Source organism: Nipponia nippon, unplaced genomic scaffold (genome assembly GCF_047370975.1).
Source record: "Nipponia nippon isolate SJK-2023a ecotype South Korea unplaced genomic scaffold, ASM4737097v1 scaffold_10, whole genome shotgun sequence".
Classification (NCBI taxonomy): Eukaryota; Metazoa; Chordata; class Aves; order Pelecaniformes; family Threskiornithidae; genus Nipponia; species Nipponia nippon.
The window spans coordinates 27,687,618-27,701,901 of record NW_028262291.1 but is presented as its reverse complement, the minus strand read 5'-3'; the positions used below and the strand labels follow the sequence as shown (position 1 = coordinate 27,701,901).

Sequence of the window (14,284 nt, the reverse complement as noted above, 5' to 3'; positions counted from 1 at the left end):
ACTAGGCAAACTAATGAAAAACAAATCTAGCATGAACTGCAGCTCCTTAGAAGGCCAGTGTATCCCAGCAGCTTCAAATCTGATGCTCAAGGAATCTCCTGGCTAGATGACCTCCACACATAGTTAACACTGTACCTCCTGGCTCGATCCATCCCACTTTGCTCGGCTGATTGAGTCGGTGCTAACATCTGTCCAGTAGACATAGTCATCCTTTGAGTCCCAGTCTAGAGCCACAGCGCTGCGAACATCAGCAAGGGGGATGACATCATCTGACAGGTCATCTGTGTCAAAGCTGATCCGACGGATGTCCATCCTTCGGGCAAAAAGCAGGAACTTGTCAAGACCTGATCAAAGGTCGAAAGGTCTTCTTTTAATTTCTCTAAGTTCAACAACACAGTGATAGACACAGACAATTCCCTGCTATATCCAACCTTAACCACTTACATCATCTCTCACTGGCAGGTCACAGCATAGGATTTTATTGGTAGCAAAATATCACCAAGGGGGGTGGGTGGGCAGGGGGGAAGAGAGCAGTAGGGAGCTGTTTCTTGGGGGTAACCTATGCCGAGGGAACAAAGTCAACCATATTCTTCAAAGAATGGCATAGACCTCCCTCCAAATGAAATAGCGATACCATCTCTTGAGAATCTAGGAGACAGCAGGCCTAATTCTTCTACATGGTTGCAAACCAAGAGAAACTGTGGCAATCAAGACGACTGAATTTTTTGTTCAGCACTGACACAGCTCCTATGGGAGTTTTAGGGAAACAATCAGCTGTGACAGGTAGCATGGCACCAAGAGCAGCCCTGAAATAAGGACCCAAGGATGGAGCTTCTCTGTATCCCCACCCATCAAGCCTAGTGAGGGCAATGGGAACGCAGAACAGGGGAATGCATCAAAAAGGTGAAGCATTCTCTGGCAGAGTCCTTAATACTACTAACTCAGTCTATCCAGCTGCGTCTCCTTGGAAGCAACTGCTGCTGCTTACTCCCATTGCCAACCCTCTGCCACCCGCTGAACATCTGAGCATGCAGGCTGTGGTCCCACCTCACTTACTCTGGGCGCAGGCATGGCTGCTGGTCTTGCGGAAGCCTGTGGGGCAGGCGCAGGTGTAATCCTTGCTGCTCGGCAGGCAGAGGTGAGTACAGCCCCCGTTGTTGGCCCCACAACGGTTTCTCCCTGCTCAAGTAGCCAAAGACAAAAACAACCACACATAAAGCAAAAAGTAAAGAAAAGAGGAAAAACACCAGTCAAGGTGTCAAGATGCACATGGGTAAGATAACTTGTCCACCCAGAAGTTAACTGAGAATAAGGAAACACATAAACTAAAGCACTAACTCCATTTGTAGGGCTCAATTTTAAATATAGCATTTAACTCAATCCACTTGAGCAGATTATGGCAATTGAAGAGGAATAAGGAAGGTGTCAGGCATTACTAGTGCCTACTTATGATTTTTTTCCCCCTCCCGAAACAGCTCTTGCGTTAACAAACCACAAGCATTTCTTACTGAAAAGCCTCCACTCCCGGGGTCAGCAGGGGGAGCTGTGGCAACACCTAACACCAGGTTACCGGGGCTGAGGGACCTCAACTGAACTGACAGATGGAGCAAGTTCTGCGGCAGCTCTCGACAGAGTTGGAGGTGGTGGATGCATCGATATGCTGGGTTCAGGCCTGCCATCTCCCTGCTTTACAAGGTGGTGGGCGGCAGCAGGTCTTCTAGTGGCTCAAATGGGTCTCTACCCTCTCTGCAGTTACCTGCTGGCTGGCGCTGAGGATGCAGTGTGTGGATGTCCATAGGGAAGTGGAGTTTGTTGCGGATGATCTCCTGGTTCTTGCCTGTGAATTTGTTGGCACTGTTGATGCTCTTGGTGTGCCAGTCTGTCCAGTACAAACTGTCCTCAAACACAGTGATAGCAAATGGATGCGGGAGGCCTGTAATAGACATCCAATACAGAGATATAATCAGGTCCAACAGGACTCAGGCTAGCAGGGAGATGAGACAAGGGAAAGCTCTTTCCACTGCCCCTTAGACCTTGCCACAGTCAACCCATTCAAATCCACCTTACACTAATATAACAGACAATTCCTTCCTCTCTCCTGTCCACTGAAGACTGGGTAGCAAACCCCATCCCTCAGCAGTGACAGAATTCATCCCGCAGTGAAAGAACAGGAGACAAGCATAGAAGCAGGAGCCAGTGGCTCTGAAACTCAGAGTAGCACTGTGCTACTCTATCTTCTTTACTGCAGAGAACACTCCCCGTACATAGCCCTGTTACTTACCTTGGCTAATAACAGCCTTCCTGTTCCGCCCATCAAGGTCAGCCCTCTCAATGACATGATGTTTGGCATCCACCCAGTACATTCGATGTCCTGCATAGTCAATGGTCAGTCCATTGGGCCAGAAGAGGTGCGTATCCGCAATGATGCGCCGATTAGAGCCATCCATGTTGGAATACTCAATGCGGGGAGTGTTGCCCCAGTCGGTCCAGTAGATAGTGCTGGAGGAGGCAGGAGAGACAGGCTAGAAAACTCATGTCCCACATACTACACCCAGCATCACTCCCTATCAGGGCAAAACAGTATCAGTCCTGTGACCTTGAGCATAAGACTGGGTCACAGCCATGAGAGAAGTGACAGCCAACAAGGTAACACTCAGCACTTTCAGGCTGGTAAAACCCAAAGGGCCCAGAATAGGATTAAGGCTCTGAAGGCCCCCAGCATTGCCAGGTTCCCCAAACTGGTAGTACCAAATGAAGGCTTGCGCCCAGAGACAGCCTTTGTGACGAAGGATGGGGTTTTCAGTGTTCACCTGGAAGCACTTGCATGGAGGGCACACTGGGGCCCTAAGTTTTCACTCACCCCTCCATAGGATGTAGGGCAATTGCTCGGGGCTTCTCCAGGTTCTGCCACAAAAGCACTTTCCTGTGAGTGCCATCCAGGTTTGCTACTTCAATTCGAGATGTCCCAGAGTCTGTCCAGTATAATTTGTCGTGGATCCAGTCAATAGCAAGTCCACCTGTCTCCAGGGGAGAATTAAGCACAGAATGAAACCAGGAGCAGAATCTGCTCAGAAAAATAGTTCCCTTTCCCTCTCAGCCTCAGAAGAGGCCCAGTCCAGTCCTCCTGTCTCCTTCCCCATCAGCCAAGATTAACTCCAGGGGGACACTGATCTCACACCCATTCCATCCAACCCACCCCCTCGCTCGGGGAGATGCACTCCATTTTGAATGCTGGGTACCCACTTTTCTCCACTCACCCACCCCTATGCTCGCACCATGGTCAGTTCCCAAGCTTTTGCCTTTTTTGTGGTGACGCACCTGGGCTCTCCAGCCCTGTGGAAACCACTTCTTCCACATTGCTACCATTCAGATTGGCCCTCATGATGCGGTCAAGAGTGACATCAGACCAAAACACCAGCTCCTTGCTGTGGTGGAAGTCAAGGGCAATGGCGTTTTCCAGGTTGTTCAGGAGCAGCGTATACTCTGAGCGATGAGGCAACACTTGTCGGATATCAATTCGATTGGCAAAGAGCAGCACTGGCTCTGGCCCTGAGAATATATGGGAAGACAGCATTAGAGTACTTTGACGGGGTTCTGCCTCCCATTCCCTCTGCACCAAGTCCCAGTACATAGTTTTGCAGTACTGTCAGCAAGAAATCAACTCCCAAGTGCAAAACACTTCGGAGAGCTGTTTTCACATCCTCAATACACAGTCCTAACTCAACGATGAGCAGTTTTAAACCTTTTGGCCAACATTCACTCAGCAAGAAGTGATCATTCAAGGTCCCATCTAAGCCTGCCCCACCTCAGCCTCTGAAACCACACCACTAGGAAGCCACTTGGCAGCTGGACTACAGTTTCCTTGTTTCCTTTTCCTATATCCATCTCCCAGCCATACAAACACACATGCTCTACCACATCTTCTACCACAGACAAGACACAGTTAAAATCTGCCTCAGCCAGATATAAACTCAGCAGGTACTTCCACTGCAGAGAAAGGAAAAAAAAAACCAACCAAAACCCCATATCAACATCCTAGGAGAATTCCTAATGAAATCTTAATTCTTCAAATGGAATTTCTAATTCCTCAGCTCCTACATTAGAGGAGCTACGGAATGAAGTTGAACAAGTGTATAGATGCCCTTAAAAAACAGCAGATGTCCATACAGCAGCCACTCACAGCATTCAGGACTGGTGACCAGCATGAAGGGTCAAATCACAAGGAGGTGTGATACAACCTCACTGACTGGAAAGGTTAAGACACTTGTTGAGCAGAGACAGAGGCAGGAGGCTGTTTGTGTCCCAGGGTCTGGGTCACCAGGAATGACAAGAGACTAGGAAAAGGCAGCAAGGGCTGTCCTGCTGGCAGGGAAAGGAAACAGTGAAGTATCTCTCCATGGTCAAAATCACACAAATTTTTCACAGGCTTTCACCAACAACCTGGGCATATCCAATAAAAAACCAGGTACTTCCTTTTCCTCACATGTTGACTTAGTGAACAGCATAATGCTGCCAATGAAGCATTAGAGAAAACTATGAGAACTGGACCAACACACACCCCGCACCCGCCCCGCCCCCCCCCCCCAATAAGGCTGAACTCCTCTTTACCTAGAGCTTTGCAGCTACGCTTGTCAGGTCGCAGCTCATAGCCTTGCTCACACCAGCACTGGAAGCCTCCTTCACTGTTGGTACAGCCTTGGCTGCAGTAACCTTCCTCAGCACATTCATTCACATCTGCATGTTATAGACAAAGGGAGAAAGTTACCATTGGATCATCAACAAGCCAGGCAATCTCACCGATAGCTTGCTTCTGCCTTCATGCTCTGATTTGCACTCTATCATAGCCATCAACTTCAAGCACATCAAAGCAGCAGGGAGGAGGCTACTGCTCCAAAAACCCACCTTGGCATGATCGACCATCTTCCAGGAGCCTGTAACCTGTGTGGCAGGTGCACTGCACCATCCCTCGTACCATCTGGCACTTCTGAGCACAGCCGCCATTGTTGACATTGCAGTTCTCCTCCCCTGTTCGTGGACCTGCGAAAGGAACACATGAAGATAACTGAGCTGAAACCACAAGGCAGCTGCTTGTGTCCTCAGCTGTTAGGCAGCAGTCGCCTTTCAGAACAGGCTGAGCAAGAGCGGGAGGACACAGGCTGTGCTGGAAGCTGCCTCTTTGCAGTCAGAACTCTCCCCTGCAGGCCACAACCAAAAGGGGACAATGAAGCTCAGAATAGTATGTTTTTAGGATTCACTATCTCTGCAGACAAACTTTGATACCTGAGATCATAATCTTCTCCTCATTATTCCTTGTCTGCAGTATGTAATTGGCAAAACCACCAAGGTCATTTTCCTCAATCTTCAACTCTCTCCCATTATCACAACCCAGGCTTTCTTCCTTACACACATCCTTCAGCAACACCAGATAGACGCCCACACATCACAGTGCCTCCATTTATGTTTAAGACTGAACTTGGAGAACTTACGGCAGTTTTGATGCGGGCTCTCATCACTGCCATCTCCACAATCATTTGCTCCATTGCACAGCTTCCTCTGGCCAATACAACGCCCGTTCCCACACAGGAACTGGTCTGGGGCACACTGAGGGGTCCCTGCAATAGAAGAAGGGGAAAGTAAGCACACCACAGCTTACCGATGGAACAAGAGTCATGGTGAAGAAAAGGATACAGAACATTTTCTAATATTTGTTACAAACTTTACATATGAGCACAAATCCATGACTTCCTCTTTCCTTGAATTCAGCTCATCTTGCACTTACTGCTCCACATATCTTTATGCTGATTTGGAGGCCTGCAAACTCTCCTCCAGACTGAGTCCAATGTTGCTTTATTGGGAAGTTCAGCTATTTAGTTTCTCTCAAAATGACTGGAAGGTCCTGGCTTAGTTCCCTTTGGTTCCAGATTCCACAACCCTACTCAGCATGTGCAAGACAGCAGTCTGTTCCTCACTTTAATCATCTAATAGGTCATCCCAGCATGGCTATGGATCTTTAATCTGCCTAGGAATGAGCGTCTTGTCCAGCCCTAACTGCACTGTGACGGACTTGGAATGAGATTTACATGCATCCTTGAAATCTGACCTCAGGCAACAGGATTTCACACATGAGCTACATGCTTCAACTTCTGCTGTTGGCAGGGAGACTCTACAGAATTCTTGTAAGTAAAGTAATACTGTTTGTAGGGACTTTGCCAATCTGATTGTTTCTTCAGCAATAACTGCACTGTCCTGTTGCCTCTTATTTCTTGCACCTCTTAAGCTGACTTGGTTAGTGGTTTCCAAATCACCACCCTCTGATAATCCTAGGAAGACAACAGGACAATACAGTTATCAGCAAAAAAACAATTAGATTGGCAGACTGCCTGTAAGCAGTATGGAAAAGGGTAGTTGTGCGATTAACAACAAGTACAAATAAGAACTAACAGACACACCAACTGGGAACATAAAACCAAATCACATGCAGATTCACTTTTCAGAGCACAAGAATGCTTTAAATGAAGGATTCTGAAACTTGGACTGCATTTGTTGTATTGAACGTAAAGATCCTTACATCAGCTGATCTCCTAGTATTCTAGGAATCTTCCCTCTATGGCCAATAAAAATATAATTCTGTTCTAAACCCAAGAGGTGACACAGGATTTTAACTCTTGCTACAGACACTGAGACAGCACACTATTTCGCTTAGATGAGCCAGTACACATTCTGCTTGGAAGTCCTGAGTTAATTTTTACCTGATGACTATCACCATAGACCTAATGCAGAACTGCACAACTAACCTTACAGTAACAAGAGCTGTACTCAACCACCTTGGGTTTGGTTTGAGGTGGAGAGGTTGAATTTCAGTGCCTCTGGAAGTTTGACTTGGCTTCTGGGTGGCAACTGTTCTTTCAATACCTCTAAATACTTTTGTTATCAGAATGAGGAAACAGGGTTACCAGCTTGTCTTTAAGTACAATTGCTTTTTCCAAGATCACCACCATCTCCTACACACTGGTGCTCATGACAGCTGACCAATCTAGAGCAGCCCCTCTCAAATGGCACTTTGTAAAGTGTGCCTCTCCAGGTCCTCTGAGATCAGCTGTCCTTGTAGAACACCCACTCTCCCCTCCTCAACAGGACTAAACAAGGGGTACAGTTTCACAAATCCCTTTTGTCACCCCTAAACCCACTGTTTAAAATACACTGATCCAGAAAGGTCAGTACGTACAGCTGGGCTCCACTCACTGGGATGAATTTCATGGGCCAGTACGCACTATTCCTCAACAAGGCCTACAGACATCCTGAAGGATTTAAGGAAAATAGAAGATCTGAGACATTCCTTGAATCCTACCATAACAATAGGGTCTGTTGAAACCATCCTCTTCCCCGTAACCACTATTATATAAGAGAATAGCTATATGCGAAATGATTACCAGAAAGAGGCTCTTGAGCAAATATTTAAGGAGGAAGCTGACACCCTTAACCTCTAAAACAAAGGCTTTATCCTTCACTTCCACAAAATGCCCTTTTTGATTCCACTGCCTGCTAGAATTGCTTGGCAATTTCACAGGCAACATGAGAAGTATCCAGAACTATCTAGAAGGCATGAGTTAGACATAGTCCATTTGTCTCAGAGCTCTGTGGTAATTCATAGCGTAGGGACAGGATAGGAAGATATAGGGATCTGATATTTGACCAGAAAATACCACCACTTAAGTTAGTTTAAGCATAGAGACCTGCACCTGTTTCCAAGCATATAAGATAGCCTATAGATCCCATTCTTTGGGAAGGACGGAAACTCTAGGCTGAACTCAGTGAAGCAATCCAAAAGAGACTTCACTACCTATATTACCTCCAGGATGGAAAAATTAGTGATAAGCAGCAAGGCAGGAGGCCAAACCTGTGTTCTCACAGTTCTCCTCATCACTGTTGTCAGAGCAGTCATCTTCCCCATCACAACGCCAGGACAGACGGACACAACGCCCTGATTTACAGCGGAACTGGTCAGCTGTGCACATAGATGTAGCTGAGGGACCAAAAAAAGAATATTAGATGAGCAAGAAGGATCAGAAGAGACCCAATTCCAAAGCTAACAGTCCCAAACACTCTTTTGCATCAGCAGAAACTGAACACTTCCACCAGTTCCCAGCACTCACTGCAGTTCCTCTCATCTGACTGGTCATCACAGTCAAAGTCTCCATCACACCTCCAGCCAGCGTTGATGCACAAGCCACTGTTGCACATGAACTCTCCAGAGCGACAAGGCTGGTGAGATGCTGCAGAGATGAAAGAATATAAAGAGCAAACTCAGACCAATGTAACATCCCCAAAGCCCCCCAGTACCACCCTTACATTCCACTATTGTGGAACTTGGTCCTGAATAGACTTCTCCTGGAAACTGCTTTAATTCCTGTACGCAGAAGTGTACTGACTACACAGTTCCCATCGTTATTCTCACTTCCCCTGAGTTTAAAAAAAAATAAAAAAAAAAATAAAAAGAGAGAGAGAGGGAGCGCTTATGTGTGAACAATTAGATTGCTGTCTACACTGCAACCCCTCTCCAGCCAATGCAAAATCCATTTAGGTTTGCAACTCACATGCTCGGATCAGTATATCACCCTGCACTAACTTACAACAGTCAGATTCATCAGACCAGTCCCCACAGTCATCGTCCCCATCACAGTGGTAGATGTCCAAGATGCAGCGTCCATATGCACACTGGAACTCCTCCAAGCTGCAGGTGGCAGCTGGAACATCTGATGCTAACAAGGAAATCAAAGAAAAAATGCCTGAGGTGACAGGGCACAATCCAGTTTAGATGCAACCGTCTCCAGTCTAATAACAAACTAGCAAGTATTCAATGGAAAGGGGCTGGAAATTACTAGCCATTGCTGCATATCTCTGCATGATTTGTATTACTGAGAGGAACTTGAATGTTGTTTGTGCTTCACTGAGGGGCAGGTTACACGTATATATAAAGACACCCGTGCAGACAATCCAATAAAAATAGAAAAAATAAAAATAAAATAAAATAAATTACATAGGATGTTAGTCTATAAACACTAACTTTTCAAGAGCCAATAAGTTCTAGAGAAGGAAACAGCTATGAAGAAGGAAAGGTTGATGCAAAAGCAACAAAAAGGATCCAAGAGTGTCACCCTCCATCTTATGCTTGAAACACTATGTCTTTGTGCCCTCCAGAAAGTGTTTAATTTGTTTATTAAACCTGAAGAAGGTAGATACAAAAAACAGATGGAAAAATACAGATACCCTTTGGGGTAGCTCTATATTAAGGATTGAGGCATGTCAGAATGCAGCGTTAAAGTATGGAATGATTCCTTTAAAATTTTAACAAAAATAAGTACTTGAAGATCAAAGGAAGCAAGCAAGCAGCAAGGTGCCCAGGTCTGCACCTGAGCTTTGAGGATTTCCCCCCTCTCTTTCTTCTCAAGTTGTCACTAAAACAAACTGTGCCTTATCAGTAAGGAGCACTGCCAGACAGATGACCCTGGGGAAAGCCCAAGAATCTTATAGCCAAGGATTTGCCTGCTGTTCTCTGTTCAACGATACACTATGTGGGAAGGGACATTTTGAGTCCCACATGACAGAATCTGACACCTCTTCTCCTATTGTCCAGAGACTGAACTGCATGTTTCAGGCATGTGAGTCTTCCAACTGAGGAGCTCTGAAAACAAATCCATTAAACAAAATGGAAAAGAAAGACTAACAGTTTGGGAAGTGAACGCCACCTGCCTCTCCAACCTGAAGTACTGGCCACAGCCTGCAGGCATGCCATAAGAGCTTTAGTCCAGTGCCTGGGTACTGTGTGTTAACATGTGCCTCACCAAAGGAACCTGAAAGGAGCGTTTGGGTCTCCTTGAGGAGAAAATGAAGTCAGTGACTTAAATTCTCATGTAGTGTGATTCAATTATAACACACACCCCCCCAAAAGAAACACACACACAAAAAGAAAACACACACACAAAAAGAACAGTATAGTCCCACATTATCCTAGATGAATGACAAGCAGGATTGGAGATAAGGAAAAGATTACAACCACATGGAGACAGGTAAGAGAAAGGGAGGTAGCCAAACTGAGCTTCTCAGTGAGTTACTTGAAATGCCTTATAGAGACAACAGCCAGCCAGAACTGGAGAATCATTCCAGCTCAGAGAAGCAGGGGCACCAGTTCTGGGTGCCCCTCTGCTCCCATAAGAGGCAAGGTTGAAACACCTCCCCTCCCTTCCCGAGGGACTATTCATGGCCTGCAGGGAAGCGACAGGCAAGGGAGCAAGAAAGGGAGAGGCGGAAAGGAGAGGGAGAAAGGCTGGCTTCCTCTTAGAGCCCTTTCCTGGCTTAGAAATGTTTGCAGCCCCTGGCTCCCTGCCAACTCTCATTATCTGGAGAGATAAAAGACAACTCCCCCATGCATCCACTCCCCCTGCCCTTCAGGAGCTGGTGGCCCTGATCCCCTTCCCAGAGCCTTTTGAAGTTTCCTGCTATCTAGAACAAATTCTGCAAAATGCCTTTGAGAGCAGGGTGGGGGAAGGGACCACTGCAACTTCCACAGACACCAACAGCACTCATAGACACCGGAGAGAGGCAGTGGGGGTTAGGAAGGGACATAACAGGCTCCTGTCCCACTTGCTACAAGCCTGTGAAGGTGGAGGAGAAAACTGTTGCAGGCTCTCACGGCCCCCCTTCCCCAACAGTCACATCAGCTTCCAGCTAACTTGTCCTATCGGCCCTTTTCAGACAATGCTCTGCATAAAGCATCCAAGTGAAGAGGGGTTGGGCAGGCAGGCAGCCCCTGCAGTGTGCCAGCTGGGGACACGCAGTCCCTGAGGATGCTGTCAGTGGGCAGAGGCCCCCCCAAGATTTCCAGCAGGAATCAGGCAAGAGGAAAAAGAAGGGAATAGTTTTCTCCCCCTCCCCCCCGCCCTCCAACTCCTACAGTTTCATATAGAGCTATATTCAGTAAAGCATAAGCCTTCTGCTCTGACTCAAGGTCACACAGCCATGGGAAGGAACAGAGAAGCAGCCAGGCACAAACGAAGTATGCCTGTGAGGTAACACAAGAGATAAACCATTCTCTTGTGCCCTCTGGGGTAGGCAACAGAAGGCAGCATAGCTGCCAGCACAGGCAGGACTAACTTGTTTTTGATCTCTGCTGCAGAAAACATGCCAAACCCCAAGAAAGGAGCAGGTCCGAAGGGCTATTTCCTGTGGTTACAAAGCAAGCAGAGCACTTACGGCAATTCTCTTCATCCGAGCCATCCTTGCAGTCTGTGTCACCATCACAGAACCAGTGCTCAGCTATGCAGCTACCATCACTGCAACGAAACTCCTTCTCTGAGCACTTTCTCATATCTGCAGAGACAGCAACGCAAACAAAGCCTTGGTTTTTCTCAGAGTACCCAGGAAACAACTGCACCACGCTCCTGAAGCTCCTAGGGCACCCACAAACAAGATTGCTCATTAAACCATACATACCCATGTCATGCAGTGCCTGAGCAAAACCATCATTGTTCATTTAACTGACACAGAGTGCTGGATTCAAAAGGAATCCACAGGACTTCACAATGGCATGTCAAGGAATAACAGGTCTCAAGTGATTTTTGCCTGTCAAGTAAGCCACACAGCCTGAGATCCCAAGAAGAATAGCCTGAGATCCCTGGGAACAGAATATCCCATAAGCCCAGCCCAGGCAAGCCAGCTGTGAGCCCTCACCATGCTCAGGGGATCCTAGAACTGCCCAGGTTAGAGTCTGTGCAACCCCTTTTAAAGCACTGTCAGGGCAGTATTTGCAGGGCCACATTTCTCACCACACTGTTCATCACTGTTGTCGCCACAGTCATTGTCACCATCACAGTGCCACAGGCTGCGGATGCAGTATCCGTTCTGACATGAGAACTCATCTTCCTCACACTCCCGTGGAGCTGCAGGGACACAACGGAGATAAGGTGAAGGCAAGGCAAGAAGGTTTACCTTGCAGAACACCAAACCTGTGACATGTTACAAATCAAGCAACATCATCCTCCAAAGACACTGAGATGCTGGAGAGCTGATTTCCCTTCCCCTAACAATACCAGGAGGGCCACTGAGATTTCTTCAGTGTCTCTCTTCCACTCCATCCACAAGTCAACAGTACAGCAGGCTCTAAAACTTGAGAACATTGGTTGGAGGAAGTACCTGGAACAGAGAGATGGAGCCACCCACCCTGTGCTGGTATTCTAGCACAGCCCCAAGCCAGGCTCAAGAGATCCCTGCACAGAAAAAAGGCAATTCAGGCCTCTTTTTAAAGGAATTAATAGGGTCTATCATTGTCTAACAAATAATTGCTGGTAGAATTATATCTCCGCCTTCTTTTCACAACAATGCCAAAGCTATCTTCAAAGGAAAGGAAATGTTCACTGAAAAGACATAGAGAAAATTTAAACTTCCTCTTCTGAATGCTTCAGTATTTGCAGCTTCATTCCAGCCTCTTTGCCAGTCTTCCAAGGAAGCTTGTCTGCAGACCAGTGAGGAAAGGAAAGGGACTGCAAAATTAGTGCCTGAGGACCTCAATCCAACAGAATACCCTCCTATGGTTACGTGCTAGTCTGAACAACTCCCTAGAACTCTTATTCACAGAACCTTCCTTCCTCCTTTCATTAGCCTCCAAATCTTTTGATTTCTGCACTATTGTCTTAGAGAGGAGGGCATTCCAACTTTTTCTGAAAAACAGAACACCAAACAGACCCAGACCCAGAAACCCAGAAAGAGACCCAGATTTTCTTTCGTGAAAATCTTTGAATAGACTGGAAAACTGAGCTTAGTCCTGCAATCCAGAGCATCACACAGGATGTCAAACCCCTGAACCTTGCTTCCCAGCCCTTTGCCCAAAAGGGTAGGCAAAGGTCAGGGGCATACTGATCAAAAAGTTAATTCATTTCTACACAAGTATCGGATGTGGAATACTTCACAGCCTAGAGCTTTATTTCTGCATTCTTGAGATGTGGTTCCTCCATCAGAGCCACTCTGGAACCCCATGCACGCAACTTTCGTAGAATTCAAGGCCTGTAGAGTGATGCTTATTAAGCAGCTGCAACCATCTCAATGACAGCAGAACAGTTCTGCTCCTAAATGCAGCCTGATGCCAGCCCTAGCAACCAGTGCGGTTTCAGAGAAGCTGAAGGTCCAGTGCTACATAACACGCTGGTTCCCTGGCATGTGCTGCCAAGTACGGACCTGACGATTTGCTGTGGAGAAGGAAAGTTGTATCCCTGAACACCTTTTGCTATAGAAGCCAACCACAAGTAACCCTTGTCCTCAACACAAAGGGGAAAGGATGGGCCTGAACTCCAAAGACTCAAGCAAAATTCCCTCCGTTTTAATAATCTGTAGAAGCACAACGGCAGTGCTCACAGCCAGCAGCCCGCCATGGCAGCCCTTTTTGAAGATGGTGCCTCACATGGAAGCAGACAGTCAGCTTTCAGGGTAACCTGTCTCTGTGTGGGCAGCATCCCTACAGCACCTCCCTCTCCTTAGGGAGCTGTATTTGAAGGAAGAGGATGCTGGGGACAGCCCGGCACAGCAGAAAAGTCAGACAGCGGAACCTGAGGCCACAGGAAGTCAGCCAGACAGGCAGTTCAGGAGGATTTGGCAGAGGTTAGGTGTTTCCATGAACAGGGGAGGCCACAAAGAGCTCAGCTCAGGGAAGTGCTTCATGGGACATTAACTAGAAAGGATGCAGGGCATAAACGGTTCTCCAGCTGGATGGAGAAGCATCCCCTCCCCCAGGACATGCAGCTGAACAGCAAGCCAGGTGCCAAGGCACCAGGGATTATGGACATCAGGTACACACCTCTGTCAGAAGCAGGATATAGCTTATTACAAGCCAAAGGTCTGATTCAGTGGATAAACTCTTACATTCCTGTAATAAAAAGGGTCAACTTTCCCTGGCCATGGCAGGTAGGCACTTCACCCACCCTCTCCCCTCAGAGAGGTGACTTACGGCAATCCTGTTCATCAGAATCATCCTCACAGTCGTTGTCTCCATCGCAGACCCACGACCGGCGGATACACTTCCCGTTGTCACAGTGGAAGTCCAAGGGGGAGCAAGTGGGCAGCACTGCAACAGCAAAGAAACACCTCATGGAGCTGCAGCCAGCTTCCTTCCTGAAAGCGAAGTTCCTTCTCTCCTGAGGGAGGAGGGCTACACCTCTTAGAAACAAAAGACATAAAGTTTCAAGTCACAAGGAAGAGCTGTCCCTCAGATAGGAGGGCCAGGGTAGGCCTGTAGCTT

At 47.2% G+C, this 14,284-nt stretch overlaps 1 protein-coding gene across 3 annotated transcripts in view; it reads right to left on the bottom strand.

The window, feature by feature from the left end:
* The window catches only part of LRP4 (LDL receptor related protein 4), an 82,657-nt gene that overhangs the window by 18,270 nt on the left and 50,103 nt on the right, over positions 1 to 14,284 (bottom strand). For 2 of the 3 annotated variants that reach the window (XM_087746124.1, XM_087746126.1), the window contains exons 3-17: positions 13,994 to 14,110; positions 11,823 to 11,936; positions 11,251 to 11,367; positions 8,631 to 8,759; positions 8,154 to 8,273; positions 7,898 to 8,023; positions 5,487 to 5,612; positions 4,903 to 5,037; positions 4,609 to 4,734; positions 3,319 to 3,549; positions 2,861 to 3,017; positions 2,282 to 2,499; positions 1,757 to 1,933; positions 1,057 to 1,182; positions 136 to 344 (exon numbers count right to left, since the gene is read on the bottom strand). In XM_087746124.1, the coding sequence (XP_087602250.1) occupies positions 136 to 344; positions 1,057 to 1,182; positions 1,757 to 1,933; positions 2,282 to 2,499; positions 2,861 to 3,017; positions 3,319 to 3,549; positions 4,609 to 4,734; positions 4,903 to 5,037; positions 5,487 to 5,612; positions 7,898 to 8,023; positions 8,154 to 8,273; positions 8,631 to 8,759; positions 11,251 to 11,367; positions 11,823 to 11,936; positions 13,994 to 14,110 (2,228 nt within the window). The remainder of the gene's footprint in view (positions 1 to 135; positions 345 to 1,056; positions 1,183 to 1,756; positions 1,934 to 2,281; positions 2,500 to 2,860; positions 3,018 to 3,318; positions 3,550 to 4,608; positions 4,735 to 4,902; positions 5,038 to 5,486; positions 5,613 to 7,897; positions 8,024 to 8,153; positions 8,274 to 8,630; positions 8,760 to 11,250; positions 11,368 to 11,822; positions 11,937 to 13,993; positions 14,111 to 14,284) is intronic. The other variant, XM_087746125.1, reaches the window with a different exon arrangement.